This window comes from Pimephales promelas, chromosome 20, assembly GCF_988280905.1.
Source record: "Pimephales promelas chromosome 20, fPimPro1.hap1.1, whole genome shotgun sequence".
Taxonomy (NCBI): domain Eukaryota; kingdom Metazoa; phylum Chordata; class Actinopteri; order Cypriniformes; family Leuciscidae; genus Pimephales; species Pimephales promelas.
The window spans coordinates 447,211-461,994 of NC_142788.1; the positions used below are offsets into that span (position 1 = coordinate 447,211).

The 14,784-nt window shown below is 42.2% G+C and overlaps 1 protein-coding gene and 1 long non-coding RNA gene across 3 annotated transcripts in view; one reads left to right on the top strand and one right to left on the bottom strand.

The window, feature by feature from the left end:
- l1camb (L1 cell adhesion molecule, paralog b) overlaps positions 1–14,784 on the top strand; it is an 87,505-nt gene that overhangs the window by 70,387 nt on the left and 2,334 nt on the right. Inside the window, exons 14-26 of one of the 2 annotated variants that reach the window (XM_039682262.2) lie at positions 771–924; positions 2,004–2,131; positions 2,214–2,315; positions 2,618–2,821; positions 2,948–3,018; positions 3,135–3,360; positions 3,972–4,087; positions 4,655–4,883; positions 4,970–5,092; positions 7,301–7,477; positions 7,741–7,854; positions 12,949–13,089; positions 13,169–13,300. In XM_039682262.2, coding sequence (XP_039538196.2) covers positions 771–924; positions 2,004–2,131; positions 2,214–2,315; positions 2,618–2,821; positions 2,948–3,018; positions 3,135–3,360; positions 3,972–4,087; positions 4,655–4,883; positions 4,970–5,092; positions 7,301–7,477; positions 7,741–7,854; positions 12,949–13,089; positions 13,169–13,300 — 1,917 coding nt within the window. Of the gene's footprint in view, positions 1–770; positions 925–2,003; positions 2,132–2,213; positions 2,316–2,614; positions 2,822–2,947; positions 3,019–3,134; positions 3,361–3,971; positions 4,088–4,654; positions 4,884–4,969; positions 5,093–7,300; positions 7,478–7,740; positions 7,855–12,948; positions 13,090–13,168; positions 13,301–14,784 lie in introns of both variants that reach the window. The other variant, XM_089124242.1, reaches the window with a different exon arrangement.
- Positions 847–12,225, bottom strand: LOC120486389 (uncharacterized). Its single transcript, XR_005624186.2, has 3 exons — positions 12,176–12,225; positions 2,615–2,838; positions 847–2,312 (listed from the first exon to the last, which is right to left on the bottom strand). It is a non-coding gene; the product is annotated as an uncharacterized LOC120486389 (long non-coding RNA).

The window sequence follows — 14,784 nt, forward strand, 5'->3', positions numbered from 1 at the left end:
TGATCTGACATTGTTTTGCTCATCGAATTAACGTTGAACCAACGTCAGACGCGTCATTCTTTCAAAACTAACGCAAAATCAACTTGAAATCAACGCGTTGTTTCAACGTTATGAAAGCAAACCAATTTTCGATTTTCATTTAGCTTTGAAGAATGCCGCGTCTGACGTTGGTTCAACGTTAATTCGATGAGCAAAATCAACGTTGTTTCAATGTCATGAGAGACGTCGTTTCCACGTTGATTCAATGTCAGTTTGCTATCTGGGTATACACAGATTGTGTGGCTCAGATAAGGTCCAGTTCTGGATTATCTATTTGCCAAGGGGCTGACATGTGGCATTGCTATGGCCGGCTTGTGGCCCAGATCTGGCCAACAGGAGTGAGCCACCCATGCCACGCTGCTCGTGGGCCAGATCACCTTGTCACATGGGCCAGATGTGGGCCGGATCTGGGCCGTCACAATGTTGCTATGTGGGAAGGCTACTGTTGTAGATGATGCCTTTTTCTAAATTACTGGCAATAGTTTGTGCAGTAATTTAGATAATGTTAAAGTAATAGGTCACGCCAACAAAAGCAAATAACAATAGATTTGAAATGCATGGAGATGTTTCCACAGGGAGGGAAGAAGTCCTTAAGAAATCTGCTGAACACACACAAACATACATTTATCCCCACACGATCCATCCCTGACACATTTCATCGCGTACTGTATATGGTATTGTGCCACATTATGCAAGTAAAATGAGTCATGAATGTCTTTTTGTGTCTCCAGACAGAACTAAGATTGTAGACCCTCCCCAGGATCTCCGTGTTGTACGTGGAAATGATGCTGTTCTGCAGTGCAAATATACAGTGGACCACAAGTTTAAAGATCCCACAGTTCAGTGGAAGAAGGACGGACACAAGATCACCACATCTTCTGATAAGTAAACACACAATTTAAAATCACATTTTCTGTTGATTCTGTTCTTGTTTCTTTTTTTTGAGTATAATATTGTGTAAAAGACATTTAAATGTAGTCATTATTATTTGCATTAATATAATGGCACAATATGTAAGATGTTTGGATAAAAATAACATTTATAGACAGAACATGAATCATTGTTATATAGTTAATACTGTTAATCTTATTATTGGAATTGCTTATTTTCTATATTTAATATCATGTTTTTACCATGCCTTAGAGAAAAGCATTATTTTGACAAGTGGCTAACACAACATAATCAGATCCAGCTTTATTTTTAGTAACAGTAATGTTGCATTTTTCCAACATACAATGTTTTAAAATGATTTTCATGCCATTTAGCAACAATAGCCATCCAATCTCATCTAGCTACACCTTTAGGACTAAAAAAATAGGCGACCTCTAGTGGCGAAAAACTACATGTACATATACACAGTATCTAATGGCTTGCCGTTTTATCGCATATTGGCCACTAGGGGATCAAAACAATCCCATGAATATCTGAGCATTAAAAATCGTAATAACTTCAATGCAGGGTTGGTAAAACCAGATTGTCAAATGTTGGTAAATGGAAAAATGGACTGCATTTATATAGCGCTTTCACAGACCCAATGGCCTCCAAAGCGCTATACATTTTGCCTCACATTCACCCATTCATTCACCCATGGTGGTGTCAGATGGATTGAACCGCCAACCTTCTGGTTTGTAGACAATCTACATGAGCCACTGCCGCCCCAAATGCTGAACATCAGCTGTCCCTCCACCTCCTCAACTCCACCAACATGATGTAGGCATCTAGCTACCATACTCATCACCCAGGCATCAGCGGTCCCACTGGGTTTATCTCAGCTTGAGTTGAAGCTGCTTCCTCGAGCGCCTCCACTGCGGACAGCAAGCCAAACACGCTTAACCTACTTAGCTTAAAGATCATATGGGCAAAGGAACTCGGGAACTCGTTGAATGCATTGCATTGTGTGGATGAATTCCATATTTTGATGGCTGTGCTGGTGTTAAATGTTTGTGTTTTCCACATGGTTGCAGGTACATCACATCCCAACATGGCCCTCTGAAGGTGATGAATGTTCAGATGGAGGACACAGGAATCTACAGCTGTGAGATCAGCACTAAACTCGACTCAGACAGCGCCACGGGCTCCATCACTGTAGTGGGTGAGTCTGGCTCTTCCAGTTAGACGTGCAGTTTTACATTTCATTGCTTCTGAAGCACGATGATGTGTTTGACGCTCCTCAGATAAACCTGATCCTCCTCACTCGCTGGAGTTGTCTGAGAAGATGGACCGTAGTGTCACCCTCTCCTGGATGCCAGGCGCTGAAAACAACAGTCCCGTATCTGGTGATTATTATCAAATCATAATAGCCTAATAAAATCATCACCATCACCATAGAAATAAAGTGGAACTGAAAGTTTCCAGGCTTTTTTTCTGTCTTAGTGTAAAAATCTTACAGTGACAGTAATTTCGTAATGTTGGTAGGAAGGTATGGCTTTAATATAAAAATCTGAACCTCTTATACATCCACTGAGAAAAACAAAACATCCAGACTCATTCATTGTTCGATTTGTGAATCGACATGTTTTGTTCATCATGCTTCAGCTTCATTCTGATCATCTGGCCTTTCGTCACTGTTGTCCACCAGAGTTTGTTCTAGAGATGAAAGAGGAGCAGGATCCAGCAGGATCGTCCCGGTGGGAGAAGTTTGAAACAGTCCCTCACGACATCCAACACCTGGAGGTCCATCTGGAGCCGTACAGGACGTACCACTTCCGGGTCAGCGCTGTGAATGCCGTCGGACACAGCGAGCCCAGTCCTCCCTCGGACTCATACAGCACCCCAGCGGCCCGTAAGACACTCTGAGCTCTGAAACATGCAATGAAACACACGCAAAATGCAACGAAACTTACAACCCAATATATTGCATATTCAACAAAATATTCTGGGGGCCATTAACAATCTCTCTTGTGCACAGAACCTGAAATGAACCCAGAAAATGTGAAGACTGTGTCTACTGATCCAAACTGTATGGTCATCACATGGAAGGTGATTAACAATCTTGTACTGGAGAAACGTCTTCTCCAAAAGAGAGAGCCATATTATATTGCACATGACAAAGAGAAGATTGACATTAATCTCGTTTTCTTTCTTGCGTTTGGAAGGAACTGGAGCGACAGCATTTTAATGGACCAGGTTTTAAGTACAAGATCTACTGGCGTCAATCTTCAGGCAGAGATCTACACTGGAAGAGCAGCAGCGTCTCAAATCCTCCGTTCATCGTGAACGAAACTGGGACCTTCATCCCCTTTGAAATTAAAGTTCAGGCAGTCAATGACCTCGGTGCCGGACCAGAACCAGTTGCAAAGATCGGCTACTCGGGAGAAGACCGTGCGTTTCCTAATGTCTAGATGAGTTCCTGAAAGCTGCTGCATTAGTGTTGACCCATGCCTTGACTTATCTTCCATAATGCCCAGGTTGCCTTACGCTGATTAGTCCCAGTTTTGTGTTGATCAGACAGACACAGGTCCTACTTTCTTACAGGTCCTAGAGTAAAGAGCATGGCATTGTGATTTGTGTTGCTTTAAACAAGGGCTAAAGAGATTTCATTGTGCCTGATGTAGAGAACTGTGTGTAGAGTTTGGCAAACAGTGTGGTTTACCATTGAAAACTGAGTGTAAAGCAAGACTGAGCCTCCTATTCCACTGACTTGGTTTATTTTGAACATGATTTTCAGGTTTTGGTGATTGAGTTTTAATTTTAGTGTGTAAACAATTGGGCAAAACAGAAAAACTATACAATAAAACAGTAAAATGACCTCTGATTTGAGCCAGATTCTGAATACTGTATTTTGTAGAAATCTTTAGTGATTCAGAAAAAAAAAAATCAAAGACCACAATGGAACTTTAGTGTGTTATCCTTGACAAAGAGATTGTAACAATGTTGTATTGCTACTTTTTATGTCAAATAAACTCAAAATCATCTCTCTGGATCTCTCACAGTACCTCTGGAAGCCCCGTCACAGGTGTCAGTGGTCGAGCTGAACAACACTGCGGTCATGGTGAGATGGAGTCCAGTCAGCACAGAATCTGTGCGTGGACACTTGCTAGGCTACAAGGTACACCATCTTTAAACTTCATTCAGTTTCTGCACTCATTACTGGGTTTGCTTACACTTTACTTTAGGTTGCCGTAACTACTATGTATTAACATAAGAAAAATGGAACACCTACAATTTTCTGTGTTACTGCATGTTCTTCTGGAAGATTCTCACATGTTCTGCTGATGAGCTTGAGGTTAGGTTTAGTAGTTAGGCTTTAGAGCGATGGTTGGGTTACGGTTATAGGGGTTAAGAGTTAGGCTTTAGGGTCATGGCTGGGTTACGGTTATAGGGGTTAAGAGTTAGGCTTTAGGGTGATGGTTGGGTTACGGTTATAGGGGTTAAGAGTTAGGCTTTAGGGTCATGGTTGGGTTACGGTTATAGGGGTTAAGAGTTAGGCTTTAGGGTGATGGTTGGGTTACGGTTATAGGGGTTAAGAGTTAGGCTTTAGGGTCATGGTTGGGTTACGGTTATAGGGGTTTAGAATTGGGTAATTACAATGCTCCAACATGTTTGTACATAATGAGTAAATTGTATCAAATCGTAGTTAATATAAAGTGTGACCCTGTGTTCTTTTCCTCTTGAGATCCATCTGAGAAGGAAGGGTCCCAGATCTCACAGCCGACGAGGCGAGAGAACAACCCGTTCTCTCGCTACGGACAAGAACAGAGTGATTGAGGTTTCTGGACCCAAGGTGGAGGAGGTCGTGAGCGACTTGCAGTTTTACTCGAACTATACTCTGACAGTGGCACCTTTCAACAGCAGAGGAGAAGGTCCGCATTCAAATGCGTATCACTTTAGCACTCCAGAGGGCGGTAAGGTCACTTTTCTCAGTGCATGTGGAACGATACTCTACGAATGGGTATTTAGATTAACTGAATGTGTGCTCCTCGGCATCTAGCTCCCGGACCGATTTCATCCTTGACCTTTGAGAGCCCATCTGAGACAGAGGTCACGCTGCGCTGGGAAGCTCCACACAAACCCAACGGAGTGATCACAGGATATCTGCTGCAGTACCTCGAGAGTGAGTCAAGCGTCCCGTCTACACACAGCAAAATCCCCAGTGTTAAATTAACACTTAAAAGTGTGAATTATATCAACTCTGAGCAGAGTGCTGAAGCAGTGTTAAAGTTAAGGAGATTATCAAGTGAATAATTGAGTGATGATTGAGCATTATTGAAGACAAGCAGAATCACTGAAGGAGAAAACTGGAATTTTTAAGTCACCATTATGGTGATCAGTGTTTGCTTTAGTTGGGCTCTTGACGCTTAATTCGTTAACTTTAGGTTTGTTTGGCTGCAGTACATGAGTTACAACAGCCAGATGAACAAATAGAAAAGGTGATCTGATGGTGATGGTTGTGTTTTAACAATCATTATTACACAAACATTTGACCTGAACTCACATAGAGCTTAATTTCTTAGGTTTACTTAATTAATTATAGGAGCAGTGACCTTGTACAGCATAATATTTTATAATGTACATAACGTTTACAGTGTATTCCAAATAATTTCTTAAAAGTTTCTCTATACAATTTTGTACAGTTTTTTTAAGACACACAGACATCAATAATTAGCCTGTGAATCTCAACAATGGTGACAATTACAAAACATGTTTCAGTGCATTCTGGGTGCCACCAATCAAAACTCATTCATGGCTCCCATCATGCATTGCTGCATGAATAAATAATGAGCTTATGTTCAGAGGTGATCTGTTTGTCACCATTGCTGAGATTCATACGCTAAATATTGATGTCTGTGTGTGCGACATGACATCATGACTTTTGCGTAAAGATACATGACACTTTCAAGTCAAGTGGCATGTTATCTATACGCATTTTGAGCTATCCGCGTGTATGTCCACACCATTAATGTCCGAGGGATTCTGCGTGTATGTACACGCCGTTAAATGTCCGAGCGAAATGAAGCAAAATGTAGATCTACATCTGGGGAGCAATATTTTTTTCCTAGGATGGTAGGGGAAGACTCATAAATGCCATTAACCCTAGTGACGGGTAGGGTTAGGGACGGGGTTGGGGTAGGTCATATATATATATATATATACAGTAATAACATTAAGTCAACAGCATTCATAAACACGCTGAAAAGCGATTATGCGTATTGATAGCACGCCAAAAATAGAAATAAGAATTGGCGTGTCATACACACGCAACTTCATGAGATCAGTCTAGTGTGTGCCTTCATACAAATGTTTTTTGGATTTATCTTTTTTATTTGATTGTTTGGATTTCATTGAAAAGGCTAAAAATGGTATGTTCTAAAATGACTGTGCTGCTAAAATCCATAATGTAAATTTAACTCAGAATTTATGCTCTTGATGAGTTCACTGATTTAGGTCAATTAATGATTATGTTAAAACACAACTAACACCATCAGATCACATTTTCTATTTGTTCATCTGGCTGTTATAACTCACATACAGAGCGTTCCCGTGTAAAGGGTAAAAACGCAAAAGTCTGCCAGACAGTGAAGGTTGTACGCAGGCGCGTGGACTTGGTGTTGTAGTATGCACTCCTAGCCGCCTGGAGTGCATACTATATTGAATTTCACACACTTTTGCGTCACCGTTTGCACACGGATTTCCCACACAAAACGTTTGTCTAAACGCAGAATAAAAAGTGATAACACAACGCCACTTTTGCGTTTTCTCTTCAGAATCGTTTCCGTGTAAACATAGCCTTAGTATTCGTTTAACACTCTCAGTGTTATTTTCCACTGGGTATTTTGCTGTGTACACACTCTGTGCTAGTGCATTATGAGTCCCAACAATACTGTATATCCTGAATATTTAAGCTTTACAGTCAACTATCAGTCAGCCATTACAAGTATAACTTCAATGTCAGCAGCAAAGCAACTCTACACTGAACAATTCAGTGCTACAGTCATTTCAAAAACAGCTTTATCCATATATTATACTGACTGTTGGTGGAGAAAAACCTTGTGAGATACCAGGGCTTACACCATGAACACATTGTGACTGATGATTCCCAGCTACAACTGAGTATTTTACAAACGAACGGCATTTAGCTTAAACTGATCAGTACAACAGACTGAATCAGAGGAAATCAGAGAAATTAGCTGTAGTTTGACTAGAAGATGTAAGATGTCAGTTAAAATGGCTCACTATTTGGCAGTACTGTGTTAAAGTCACCCTTTTTATTCAGTATTTTTAAAGAAAGCTGTGACTGGCTTCTGTTGTGTGCTGTGTTTAGTTGTGCCTGGAAGCTCGAGCCAACAGCAGATGGAGACCATCAATCTGCAGGCTATTACTGAGTACACTGTGAAGAATCTGGATCCTCAGAAACACTACCTCTTCTACCTTGGAGCGCGCAACACCGCTGGCGATGGAGAGATGATCGTAAGGCAGGGCGCCACCTGGCTGGACGGAGGTGAAACTGCACAGCTGACATTTCAGCACTCTCATTGTTTGGAAGTGAATCAATCAAACTAACTTTAGCTGGACAATAACTTTATTCTAGAGCTGCTGTAAAGCCTAAACAATCTCTGTTACTGTAATCTTCTATTATCAGTGTAAAGCTGTTTTGAAACTATCTATATTGTTAAAAGCGCTCTATAAATGGAGATGACTTGACTGTACTATAAGGACACAGTATAACAATTGTCAAGTCTTATCTGCATTTTCCTTCCGCAGAACCTCCATCTGTGATCAACATGACTGCTGGAGAGACATCGGTCAACCTCAGTTGGGTGCCAGGAGACAGACATCGTAACTTTGCCTTTAGATTCCGATACATCCAAAAAAGTGGTGAGAGTTTGATCAATGTTTAGACAAATCTTTTGATCTACTTATCCCGAAAACATGTGTTTTCCCTCTATCATACTATCATCATTTCATAAACGAGGGCTAAAGTTGTTGATCACCGTCATCTAACATTAGCGATGATACAGTAATCATAAATTGTTTTTATTTTTACCTAGTTTATTTTTGGATGTTCAAACAAACACTGAAACCTACTAACATAATGATAGCATCAAAAATGTACACACATTTATATAAAATGTCTCGGTTACGTATATAACCCTCGTTCCCTGAGTAGAGAACAAAGATGTTACGTCGGATGACGGAGAATGGGGGTTTAGCTTAGAAAACCTGTCATCTTCGAGTAATATAAAACGAGCCAATGGCGATGAAATTCCATGGGTCTGCGGAATTTGCATAGCATATCTCCGCCCCACCGTATGGGTATTTAAAGGGTAACTCAATCCCTGGTCAGAGCCTGACTCCACCCACTGGCAATATTTGAAAAATGCTGAAAAAGTGGGCAGACCCCAGCAGAGATAGAGGGGACGAAATAGATGCTAAAACACTCTATCCTGATCATTTTCAATACTCACAAATGCGTACGCGTAATGCGAACCGCTAACATCCAATAGGAAAATTCAACTGCAGTAGCCACCATTCAACCTGAAGAGGGCAGCACTAAGATGTTTTTACACCATATATTGTAGAAATAAAACACATACATACATACATCTTCTTCCGCTTCATCCGGGGCCGGGTCGCGGGGGCAGCAGTTTAAGCAGAGATGCCCAGACTTCCCTCTCCCTAGACACTTCCTCTAGCTCTTCTGGGGGGACACCGAGGCGTTCCCAGGCCAGCCGGGAGACATAGTCTCTCCAGCGTGTCCTAGGTCTTCCCCGGGGCCTCCGCCCAGTGGGACGTGCCCGGAACACCTCCCCAGGAAGGCGTCCAGGAGGCATTCGGAACAGATGCCCGAGCCACCTCAGCTGACCCCTCTCGATGTGGAGGAGCAGCGGCTCTACTCTGAGCTCCTCCCGAGTGACCGAGCTTCTCACCCTATCTCTAAGGGATCGCCCAGCCACCCTGCGGAGAAAGCTCATTTCGGCCGCCTGTATCCGGGATCTTGTCCTTTCGGTCATGACCCAAAGCTCATGACCATAGGTGAGAGTAGGAACGTAGATTGACCGGTAAATCGAGAGCTTTGCCTTACGGCTCAGCTCCTTCTTCACCACAACAGACCGGTACATCGACCGCATTACTGCTGAAGCTGCACCGATCCGTCTGTCAATCTCCCGTTCCATCCTTCCCTCACTCGTGAACAAAACCCCAAGATACTTAAACTCCTCCACTTGAGGAAGGATTTCTCCACCAACCTGAAGTGAGCAAGCCACCCTTTTCCGACTGAGGACCATGGCCTCGGATTTGGAGGTGCTGATTCTCATCCCAGCCGCTTCACACTCGGCTGCAAACCTCCCCAGTGCATGCTGGAGGTCCTGGCATGAAGAGGCCAACACGACAACATCATCCGCAAAGAGCAGAGACGAAATCGTGCGGTCCCCAAACCTGACACCCTCCGGCCCCTGGCTGCGCCTAGAAATTCCGTCCATAAAAATTATGAACAGAACCGGCGACAAAGGGCAGCCCTGCCGGAGTCCAACATGCACTGGGAAGAAGTCTGACTTATTACCGGCAATGCGAACCAAGCTCCTGCTTCGGTCATACAGGGACCGGACAGCCCTTAGCAAAGGACCCCGGACCCCATATTCCCGGAGCACCCTCCACAGGCTGCCTCGGGGGACACAGTCGAATGCCTTCTCCAAATCCACAAAACACATGTGGACTGGTTGGGCAAACTCCCATGAACCCTCCAGCACCCCGTAGAGAGTATAGAGCTGGTCCAGTGTTCCACGGCCCGGACGAAAACCACACTGTTCCTCCTGAATCCGAGGTTCCACTATCGGCCGTATTCTCCTCTCCAGTACCCTGGCATAGACTTTCCCAGGGAGGCTGAGAAGTGTGATCCCCCTGTAGTTGGAACACACCCTCCGGTCCCCCTTCTTAAAAAGAGGAACCACCACCCCGGTCTGCCATCCCAGAGGCACTGTCCCCGAAATAAAACACTTTATACACAAATGTCAAAAAAGTTACTCGAATCAATGACTGGTATTAATAAAGATCCATTCTTACAGATCATTCACTAAAAAAAGTTTGTTTAGGGTTTAGTTACTCTTTAGGGAGAATGCAGACGCAAAGGCAGTTATGTCTTCGCTCAGGAGCAACGTCTCCGTTCCCTACTCAGGGAACGAGGGTTACATACGTAACCGAGACGTTCCCTTTCATAGTCACTCCGAGTTATGTCGGATTACGGAGAATGGGGGTCCTCCGTGTAATCACGCCACCTTCACATCTGTCACCGGAGTAGACAAGAACCTACAGGCATTGGAGAGGCGCTTAGGGTCGCCACGCCAGGTGGAGGCGCTGTGGGGACACATAAGTGTTGCCACAGAACACTCCACAGGGGGAACCCCAGTGTATCATAGGCCGTGGCCTCTACGAGGGCAGAGAAGGCGGAAGAGGCCGCTGAGCAGTCGTGAAAAGTCAAAGGAGACTTCCACGATCTCATGGCCTCTTCATGCACGTTCGGGTAGAAAGGATTTGGGTTCGCCACCCTCAAAAACCAATCAGAAGGTTCCACTCAAACCCGATACTCGTGGCCCGGGAAAGCATAGCTGTGAACTCTGGATCAAACTCGTTACGCTAGCACATCCGAGGACAGCAGCACAGACGAGCCATCATCTCCAGAGGACTCCAGCTCAACTTGTGATGCGGCGATAAACATGATTTCATTAGCCGGGGGACCGAATGAGAACACGGGCCATGGGCGGGCCGGCGAACTCACTCTGGACCACGTGAGTTGGAACGTGAAAAACGGGGTGTGGACCGAGGAATTTTTCAGTTTTGTTCCAGACCTGATGTCTTAGGTCACCCTGGCCACCAGCCGAAGTATTATCTCACGTGGAGAAAAATAGGGATGTGGATGAGGGGACTCTCACTTTATTGAGCTCATCGAGTCTCGACCATTACATTGCGATGGTCACGTTCCCACTGAGAGAACGTGACACACCCACGAGTGCTGTCTGAGCGCAATCAAAGCCCAAACACGTCAAAATAGTGCTCGCGCCCATCCGCTGAATCTATCAGAATACCGCACTCAGAAATACACGGGCAGATCGTCTTTAAAAAGAGACGTGCCACGTGAGTGATCTTTTAGTGAGAGGAAAACTCAGCGGATGTTGAAGGCACGAAACAAGCGGTTTGTGTGAGAAAACGAACAGTATTTATATCGTCACGTCCAAGTAATGGATGGAGAGGGAGCGGGCGCTTTGTGGCTGTGGTTACAAGAGGTAAAAACTATATAAATACTGTTTTCTCACACAAAAGGCTTGTTTCATTTCATAGGTCTGGTTTTTAGTTTATGTTTCCTGTCAGTCATGTGATGCCATGCCCTCGTGTGATCCTGCCATGTGCTTCCCTAGTCTCCATCTCATGTTGTTAATTGTTTATCATCTTAACAGCCGTGTCTTGTTCAGTCATTAGTGCTTAAGTGTGAATATAAGCAGGGAGGAATTGTGTATCACAAAATCACAGCATCTTTCTCAAACATTGTTTCATGTAACAAGCTCCATGTTCATGTTCTTGTTTTTAAGTTTCTTGCCACGCCATGCCTTTGTTTTATGTTTGACTCAGTATCTTGTCAAAAAAAAGAAAAGAAAAAAAGAATAGCACACATAATCCAAATGGGACTAAAGAGGTGAAGCTTTTTGCACTATTTTAATGGCTGATTTGAATTAGTCTCAAAGCTGAAAAAGAATTATACACATAATTTTTATGTACATGCCTCACACTTCATACACTATGCACCATACTCAAGTCCTACCAAACCCATACAAGCAGTAAACTACAGCTGGAACTACATTTCCCAGAATGCCCCACGGCAAACCGGGAAGAATAACATTACTCACATTAAATACCAGCCCGCGATTTATACTTCAAACATGTTTAAAGTCAGATAAAGTAAACACAAATGGACACATCTTCTATAGCGATGTTTTAAGTAAGTCTAAAATGTTAGCTTTGTCTCACGGGTACCTCGTCAACTTAGTTAACTAAGCTTGTTTAGATCTAACGTTATCAGAGCATAACATTATCTTTCTCATGAAACGGACACAAACACAGTACAATATAGATGCATGGGTGAAAGCAAACAACATGAAGCATACATTATATAAAGCAGACAAGAAACATTAAAATTAAGAGAGCTTACCAAGTGGCTGCACACCGGGTTGAAGTCAATATAGATTCAATGAATCGCACTTAGTGAACTCCGATCACATGTTCCACAGCACACTCATCTCTTAAAGAGGCACTACACTATTAGGCTACAAACCTCAAAACGTTTCCAATATCTGTTGTAACTCTAGTTCAATGTACACATCTGAATTAAACATGCAAATAATAATAATAATAATAATTATTAAATAATAATAGAAATAACAAAACTCCACTGAAAACAAAACAATATCTTTAATAAGAATCAATTTATTCAGTGAAGTCTATGTAGTGTTTTAATTTCATATTTGTTCATTTAATAACTTCAATGCTACTGCTAAATACACCTACTGCATCTGAAAAAATAAAGCACTATTTATTTAATATGAATATTATTTTGTGTAATGTTTATCTTGTCTTATTTTTTTTTAATAACAAAGAAAATAATGACAAAGATTTTTATCTTCGCCACTGGCCTAAATGTATGCCTTTCTTTTTTATTTTGTTACCTAAGACTTTGTTTTTAACATAGGGGCATTAGTTTGGCTGTAATGAACAGCCACTTGCAAAATATTAAAACCAACTTGAAATAGAATCGTGATCGTGATTTTCCTAAAAAAATCGTGATATGATATTTTTTCCATATCGCCCACCCCTATTATACGCTATCAATGATAGAGGTTTCGTACAGATGATTCATCAATCATAAGAAGATGACCACAGCAGTGATGTTGTGTGTGTGTGTGTGTGTGTGTGTGTGTGTGGTAGACGGTGGTTCGTGGGAAGAGTCGGAGCAGGTGAACTCCACACAGGCCTTCTATCAGCTGCAGGGACTGAATCCGGGTGTTTGGTACCTCCTGCAGATCTGGCCCGGAAACACTTCCTTGGCTTTCAAAACCAACGGACCAGGTACAGGCCAGTCACAAGCATCCCTGGATGGTGTCATGGGTTCAGTGCTCTGATTCGCTGTGTGTCGTCTCTTCCTCAGAGCTGCAGGAGTTGCCCAGTAGCTTTGCAACTCAGGGCTGGTTCATCGGACTCATCAGCGCCCTGGTCCTGCTGCTGCTGGTGCTGCTCATTCTGTGCTACATCAAGAAGAGCAAAGGAGGGAAGTACTCAGGTAATACACACACACATTGAGCTTTCATTAGCAACAGTTATTCAACTCTAATTGAGGGAGGGGTCAATTTGGAACGTGCTTTTGAACTTTTTGTGGAAAAAAAAGAATGGTCCTTATAACAATTTACAAATTATATAAAAACACTTAATCATTAAATAAATATTAAATGTTTTTTTCTCCAGTGCAAACAGTGAGACATACTGAAAGGCCTAATCTTGAAATTGCCTTTATGATATTGCTCTTTATGAACGCTGAGATAATTTTGACAGCCTAGTTTCAGGACGTACCATAAACTTTAAACATGGTGAAAGGAGAACGATTAAGATAATATTAACTATATAATCGCAGATCGTTGTTGTTATTATAAGCGTGCTGCCACTTCTACGGAGCCCGGGAAGTCACCTGTGGGGTAAAAGAACAATCTGTGGTGATGGTTTTGCAATCCGTCCCCACAGTTTATAAACTGTACTCACAAATTCGTAAACTGTTAACAATTCGTGCCCACGGATTAATAAACCGTACCCATGAGTTCCTAATCCGTGCTCTCAGATCTGTAAACCGTGCCTTCAGTTTTTAAACTCACGGATTTGTGGCCACTCCCCCAGTCTGTGCCGCATGATTCAACCAAGCCTCCTGTTTAGGTGCGGGATGCATTGCATTGTGTTTAAGGCTCATTTTTAAAAAAAAATAATTTCTTGGATTTTAAAAAAAAACTACATTTAGGCTACTTGTACCTTTAAAGTCCATTTTTGGGAGGAAAAAGCTCATATATAATAAGCAAAAAAGACTTCACATATAAAAAAATAAATATTACACAGAACTGTAAATGGTTAGGTTATATAAAAATAAAACATTCATAAAGGGTTTTATGATAAACATATTACTGTCTTCAGGGAACTCATTTATAGTAATAAACTCAAATTATAAAATTATGATTAACATTATTTTTATTACATTTTCTTAAAAAAATTGGCGCTGACTGGGATTTATAAAGAGAATTTCGCGCAGCTTCTGCCACTTTATAAGCCTATCACAAGTCTAATATTTTTGTGTACGCCATTTTTGACTTTCAGGCGCATGTACACTTTTAGTAAGGATCCTAAGCACAATTTTATAAATTATGGATTACCCTTTAATAAACTTCTGCATTTGGATCCTCAACCTTGTGTCTCGGGAAACAACCTATGTTTTCCTCAATGGTACAAATATCTTTTCGAAGGAAAAAAACAAATTCTCTGCTGGATCCACGTGTGGCAAAGTCTTGAAGTCTCTGTCATGAACTGCTCTGAAACACAAAGTTGAGGATCCAAACACAGAAGTTTATCAAAGGGTAATCCAATCCAAACAGTCGAAACAATGACAGAGTCCAAGGCACAGGAAAACGGAGAAATCCAGGACAACAGGCAGAAGATCAAAACCACGATACAAAGGCAATGCAATACAGACTTTGCATCAAATGACTGAATTAACCAGACTTGTATAGG